The sequence below is a fragment of the Gymnoscopelus braueri genome, assembly GCF_963280865.1.
Source record: "Gymnoscopelus braueri genome assembly, contig: SCAFFOLD_500, whole genome shotgun sequence".
Lineage (NCBI taxonomy): Eukaryota > Metazoa > Chordata > Actinopteri > Myctophiformes > Myctophidae > Gymnoscopelus > Gymnoscopelus braueri.
In genome coordinates, this window is record NW_027660593.1 from 1 (window position 1) to 7,500 (window position 7,500).

The 7,500-nt window shown below is 44.2% G+C and overlaps 1 protein-coding gene across 1 annotated transcript in view; it reads right to left on the reverse strand.

Annotated features, from left to right (window-relative positions):
- Nucleotides 1-272: 272 nt before the first annotated feature.
- Nucleotides 273-7,500, reverse strand: part of LOC308081406 (sterile alpha motif domain-containing protein 11-like) — a gene marked incomplete at both ends in the record, with an annotated part of 26,756 nt that continues 19,528 nt past the window's right edge. Inside the window, 4 exons of the mRNA XM_080457777.1 lie at nt 273-406; nt 1,963-2,750; nt 3,171-3,249; nt 4,015-4,130. Of these exons, the coding sequence (XP_080313903.1) occupies nt 273-406; nt 1,963-2,750; nt 3,171-3,249; nt 4,015-4,130 (1,117 nt within the window). The remainder of the gene's footprint in view (nt 407-1,962; nt 2,751-3,170; nt 3,250-4,014; nt 4,131-7,500) is intronic.

Consider the following 7,500-nt stretch of genomic DNA (forward strand, 5'->3'; position numbering starts at 1 on the left):
TGCCTACAAAATACACTTGGAAACATGCACACAGCCAATGCACGTGCACACACATTTATGAAAAACTCACACAAACATTCACTTTCACTTCCCTGAGCAAACAGAAAATGTGTTGTAACTGCGCTTCCATGTCCTTCTAAAAGCATCAACAGATGCCCTTTGATGGCAGTGTGGCTGACGTAGTCAATAATCTGCTAAAGGTTTGCAGTCAGCCTAGCCCTGCCCTCTCTCTTCTCTCTCTGTCTTCCACTTCCCTCTCCCTAGGTCCTCACCTGGGCGTATTCAGCGCATCCGGCCAGGCTGCTTATAAAGCCGCACACGTCCTCCACGCTCCACTTGCTGATGTCCTCCGCCGGGGCTGCGATGGCTGAATCCTCCCCGTCCATGAAAAGACCTCCCAGGGACCCTAAAGGAGAGAGAGAGAGACGCTACGGTGTGAGTCAACAGGACCAGCCTCCAGAACACTGTCAGATCCTGAGTTTTAAAGGGACTACACCATGAATTTTAACTTTTTCTTATTTTTGGGCGGTGAAACCGCCCCTATAAGTGAGATTTGGAAAAATTTACAAATATCTTGGGCAGTGAAACCGGCCCTGAAAGTGAGGTTTGGAAATTTGTACAATTATCCTGCGCTGTGATTGGCCAATCACAATCTATTCAGGACTGTGATTGGCCAGTGTCACATGACACATGTGCATAGCCCTATATAAGCAACCATAACTTGGAAAAAAACAAAAATTTGTTTTTTTCCAAGTTATGGTTTCGTCCATCATAAAGAGTGTTTCAATAAATGTATTTATCTTTTGTACATGATTGGTTGACTCCATTCAGTATTGTGATTAGCTAGCAAGACACCGCCCACTTCACACAGGGTGTGATTTTTTGTGTGTGACCTCTCTTCTATCCCCAAAAATACCCCATTTTGAACACTCAGGCTTTCACAGCAAATCTGGGGTTTTCTGTAAATTGGTCTCAAAACAGGTGAAACACAAACTGATTTGCACCCTGACGTGACGTCACGTCAGGGTACAATACCTCCCGTTTTTCAGTTCCAACCAACATTAAAAAAAAATATATATATATATATATATATATATATATATATATATATATATATATTTTTTTTTAATTTTTCCACACAGAACCAGGAGATAACATGCAAACAAACTGGCTCAATAGCGCCCCGTGCCAAACAGGACAATGTGGTATTGCAGGTGAAAGTGCTTTATAAGCCAGAGAGAAGTTAGTTGGAATGAGTATATCTGAGGCTTGATTTAGGCTCAAACCTTTTGAAAAACGTTTGAGGGACATAAACAATATGATATCAAATATATATATATTTTTTTTTAATTCATGGTGTAGATCCTTTAACTCAAAGTGTACACAGTTACAAAAGGATAAATTAGGATAGGATTTTGTGATATTTTAGATGAAAACTATTGGTTTGTATTGTGTGTGTGTGTGTGTGTGTGTGTGTGTGTGTGTGTGTGTGTGTGTGTGTGTGTGTGTGTGTGTGTGTGTGTGTGTGTGTGTGTGTGTGTGTGTGTGTGTGTGTGTAAGAGGGAACAAATAATAACCTCCCTCTCCCCACGTGGCTATACTGCTGGTGGTGGTGTGTAGGGGTCATGTGAGGGTCAGAGGCAGGGCCCCTAACAGGGAAAGGTCTCCACACTGGAGACACAGAGAGAGTGACGCTAATGGCTTTCACATGTCTGCCCTGAACTGTGTGTGTGTATGTGTGTGTGTGTGTGTGTGTGTGTGTGTGTGTGTGTGTGTGTGTGTGTGTGTGTGTGTGTGTGTGTGTGTGTGTGTGTGTGTGTGTGTGTGTGTGTGTGTGTGTGTGTGTGTGTGTGTGAGAGTGTGTGTGTGTGAGAGTGAGTGAGTGAGTGAGTGAGTGAGTGAGTGAGTGAGTGAGTGAGTGAGTGAGTGAGTGAGTGAGTGTGCGTGAGTAAGTTCCCTCACCTGTGTGAAAGTAGGGGTTAGCGTAGGGGAATCCAAAGGGCAGCGTCTGGGCGTGGAGAGCGGGTAGAGGTGGTATGAACCCAGGTGGCAGATGGTACTTGGCCTCTCCTTTGCCCAGCCCAGGAGTGAAGAGGTGGCGAATGGGTGACTCCGCTCCCGCCGAGCTACAGGGTGCACTGAGCCGACCTGAGCTCTCTCCAACCTCCTTGTCACACACCGCTCCCTTGCTCCTGCGCTCTTTGCTGGCGTCTCTCTCCCTGTCCCTGGGTCCGTTGCTGGTCTTAGCACTCACACTGTCCTGCCTGTCCTCGCCCATCTCCGCCTCGCTGTCTGAGTCCTGCATCTCCTCATCCTGGCCCTCCCTGTCTCCCTCCCTCCTCCCTCCTTGGTGGTCCCCGGTGCGGAGCTGTGCCACGGAGCCCCGGCGGGATCCTTTCCTGGAGTCGGCGTCGGGCCCAGCGGTGGAGCTCTGCGCCTGGCTGTCTTTGGACGTGGAGGAGGCCCCCTGCTGCTGCTGGTGGTGGTGGTGGTGCTGACTGAGTGTGAGCAGGGGCGTGGCGGCTCCGTGGCGCAGCACCAGCATGGCATTGGAGCGGCGGGCCAGCTCTTCTCTGAGAGGGTGTCCCTCTGGGATGTCGTGGAGGCTGCGCAGGGCCGGGTGGTCGGAAGGCAGGCCAGAGGGGAGACCCCCTAGGAGGTCGGAGGCCAGGAGACGCTGTTGTTGCTGCTGTCGATGGTGGAGGCTCTCCAACTCTTTATGTCTCAGCAGCTCCGCAGACATCTCCAGTCTAAAGGGGCAGAACACATAGATTAAATACAAAACAAAGTATGGCTTCGACATATTTACACCACTGATGCTAGTTCATTAACCACTTAACCTTAATTTGGTTGAAAGCTTGTAGATCTGCCAAATGTTTTCCTATTATGTCATGCCCAGAATAGGGATGCTTGTGGTCATCATGTGGTTAAAGTTCTGGCCTATCTCGTCATTTTAGCATGCTACTCATAAGGTTGTAGTAGGCCTATACCTGTTGAAGTTTGAGTTGTAAAATATAGACTGTAGTTCTATAAAATACGAATAAGTCGATATTGAACCATCAATTTATACATTGACCATTTCAGGGGTGAATGTTACCTCTTCAAAGTATACATTTAACAATTTCCCAAAATTAATTATACTTTATGTAACATGCCACACACGCACGTACCTGGCCAGGTTCTGCTTCCTCAGCATCTCTTGTTGCCGTGCAAAGATCTCTGCCTGTGCTGGCTGGAGGAAACCATAACCTGAGACAGAAACAACAGGAAAATACATCTATTGATCAGTGACCACCATACATTTATATGAAGTAATAAACTAGGATCAGTTCCCTCATGTAATACTAAAAAAAGAACAATGCTGTGGTCTCTGGTAATGGTGTATGTAGTGGCTAACGTTTGATTTATACAACGATGTCGATGGTACTATGGTGCCAAAAATAGCAGATCTACAGGCTCACAACAACGCCTTGTGATTTATATCATCACAATATGTATTTATACATATATTTAATGTATACATTATCAGTGGACTTGTATATGTCTGGCCTAGGATCAGATCTCACTAGAGCTTTCTCTTCCATGTTCTCCCTGTGCCGTCTCCCTCTAGTCTAAAACTTTCAGCTGTTTAGGTTTTTAGACAGACCATTGATGCAACTCTGCTGTTATGGTTAGCATAGCCAGTGCATTCCTATGAGTAGCTAAGTGCTAAGCAGTGGTGTAAAGTAACAAAGTACATTTACTCAAGTACTGTACTTAAGTACAGTGCTGAGGTATTTGTACTTTACTTTTCCAATTTTCAGTACTTTTACTTCTACTCCACTACATCTCGGAGGCAAATATTGTACTTTTACTCCACTACAATCACTTTAGTTACTAGTTACTTAGTGTGAGGTTAGGGTTAGTTATAATGTGCGACATCAGACCAATGACACTTTGGTACAAGGGTTAGGGTTAGGGCCATCGGACTAATGGTATGGCACCAACCTAGCATTGGTGTTGAGGATAACTCACCAGGGGCCTGACACAGAGCGGAGGGCATGCCCAGGAAAGGGGGCCGTAAGTGGTGCCCCAAGGCGATGTGAGGGGCATTCTGAGGGGACAGCAGAGGTGGAGGGTGGGACAGCTCCCTGTGAAAAAATAAATAAATAATAAAACATTAAGTTTTATATAGATATCAGTGAAACCACAGCAGCCTAATGTGCTTATGGTGCAATAGAATAAAAACAATAAACATTTAAACATGTTAATGGCAAAATGACACATACATATATATATGCCAATTATCTTTTAGGGGTCCCCCACCCCTGCCCCATGCTACCCAGAACGGGCAGTTGAGTGGGCACGCAAACATACTATTCAAGGTGTAAGGTATGTGTGGGGTCTAGAAAGCACCTGTATACATTTTATCATACAGGATTTACAGTCTATAACATACAGTATGGATGATATTTATTTGCATGTAAAAAATACATATCATATATGTTAGTCAGTGTAACAGCAACCCGTGTGCCCTGTAGACACCTTAAGGACTCCGCAATGTAAAACTGGACATTGCAAGCACACACTGCACAGCCGCATGTTCTTATTTATACTATATCATTTTATTGTCATTGTTTTGTGAATTAATTGACACATGGAAATGCATTTCGAGTTTCTTTGGTTAACATGTTATTGTGTAGATAGCCTAACTCATGGGCCTTGGTTAGCCTTGTTTGAGTTGATGAATGCCAAATGTTACTAATCATTGTGGGTGGGTCTCACCTGGTATATAAGGGAGGCTGGAATTGTTAAGAGAGAAGATGCTCAGTTTGGCATGGGGGCAACAAGTAAACAACACCAGGGGAGAGCTGCCAGGGCCTGGGGGAGGCATTGCTTGCTACAGTTCTTGAGTTCATTACTTATTTCCTATTTTTTAAATCTCTTTTATCTTTATTTTTGGCCAATCTTATTTGTTATTGAAGCTTTTTTTTGCCAAGGCCTGCACTGGTAAACGTGAAGGTAAATAAAATACAAAAGAACTGGCATTCTTGGACTGTCAATTCTTGGAGCCTCGACCATCCGGCCGAGGCTGGACAGCTGCTGTTGTCAGATTTTAATCATGTTAGTCAGATCGCTATATAGGAGGGGACTATATTTAGGAGGGGTATATATTTAATGTAAATATATATTAAACCTTTTAGAATTTAGTTGGAGTGCAAAAAACATTACTAAGAGTGGACCACAAACATTCCATTTACAAAGGATTGACACATCTCAGGCATGAAAGATACTGTATTGATAGCTAAATAATTAAAGATGTAGATGCAGACTATAAATTTTTCCAAGCACTGGTATCAAACCAGCTAATCAAAAGAGGAGCTGTGGTCATAATACAGTATTGTTTGAGAAACTAGTTGAAAACTTTAATTGTTTAATGTAACAGTCCAAAGTGACAAATGTACTTGATTAAACAAAACCTTGTATACTCTTGGTTGATTAGAACTGCTATAGGCTTCTCAAACTAATAAATGACTACGGTAACTGATATACATTTTAATGACATTTTACTAAACATTGCTGTCAATGAAAGAGTGGGTAAAAATCTTCCAACAGATGGTTTTAAACGATAACCTAAATCTCAGTTGTTTCATAATAAACCCAGATAATCAGTGGGTCTATCTGTATTCAGTCATTCTGTCAGGGGGAGAGGTGTTTGCTGTGGATTTACATATTTTGACCTGCCACCTCTCCCTTCAGCCTTAAATATGACCTCGAACTAATCATTAGTGTGAAAGGCCTGGTGGCGCAAAAGGTGAGGTTTCACAATCTGAAGGTTGGGGGTTTGAATCTTGGTCCCGGAGTATCTTTATTTTTGGTCTTTGTATCATCGAGGCAGCCTCCCTCTCCTCACGCTCTCTTTTATCCCTGGTAGGAGAGAGGGAGGAGCATGCCCACCAGGGAGGAGTTGATGATATTTGCATATTACACACCTCCAGAGGGAGGAGCTTAAGAAATTTGCATATTACACAAAGATAGTTTTTTTGTACTTCACATTATTAGTTTTTTGACTGCTTTTCCAATTTGGGAATCACCCTTTCATTTGGCATTTTATTTTCATATTTTTGAACCAGCTTTTTTTGTTTTAGTTTGATTGATCTTTTAAGTTTCAGTTTTATGTCCCTTCTGAGCTTTGAACCTACTACCTTCTGTGTATAAATCCCTGAGCCACGCTGGCATACAAGCTATAACTGAGCAGGAAATAGTTAACCTTTTAGAATTTAGATAGAGTGTAAATGTTCCCAACAATGGTCAACAATGGTCTTGAACCACAAAATGTTACACATACATACAATCGTGAAAATGTGTGTTTTAAAAGTGATTTTTTTTTAACTGAAATATTTGCTTCTGGGGGTTCCTGGAACAAAATATTTTGAGATGGGGGTCCGTGGCCAAATACGTAACATTTTGGAGGTCCTTGACATGAAAAAGTTTGAGAAGAATATAGCAACATATGGGCTTCATGGCCCAGGTCCCCAATGGGCCCCTGATAGTCAAGCCCGGTCCATAATCTGTCCATGCTTGTTGTGTGCATGTATGTTTGTGCACTTCTGTGTGTAATGTGTGAGCTTGCTTCTGTTATCCTGTGCGAGTGCACGCATGCGCTGGCAACTGTGTGCGGTGTATTTTTATCAGTGGAGCTCCAGAGGCCCCCATGTCGCCCCAGTGCCTCATCAGTCTTGTCACACTGCAGCCAGCGCCGCTGGCCATGGTTGTACCCTGGGCCACAGCCTTGCCTCCCCCTGCCGCCACACACACACACACACACACACACACACACACACACACACACTCACACAATGCATTGCTCATGCGCACACACAAGGGTCCACACACATAAATAAACACACACAATGAATTGCTCATCCATACACACCATATACACCCAGAGATACACACACAAGCGAACGGACACACACACACACACACACACACACACACACACACACACACACACACACACACACACACACACACACACACACACACACACACATAATGAGGGCTGAATGCACAATGCCAGTGTGTCATGCTCCGACAGCTGGGGCGGTGCCTGCATCTCGACCAGGGCCACGGGCTGAAGGACCTTCTAATTAACACTCATCCCTCCTCTCTCCTCTTTTTTTTTAAACACCCCTCATCCCTCTTTTCCCCCTCCCTCTCTCTCTCCCTCTTGTTCGCTCTCTGTGCCGCATTGAAGCCAGGAAAGACAGTGTCCTGTAACCCCTGTTTTTGAAAAGGCCTCTCCATTATCAGCTTCTCCCTTTGTCCTCTCTGAGTGGAGAAAAGCACCACTCACCTCTATCTACCCCCCTCTCTCTCTCTCTCTCTCTCTCTCTCTCTCTCTCTCTCTCTCTCTCTCTCTCTCTCTCTCTCTCTCTCTCTCTCTCTCTCTCTCTCTCTCTCTCTCTCTCACCACTTTTCTCTCACCTCTGCTTCTCTTTTTCTGTATTCTTCTCT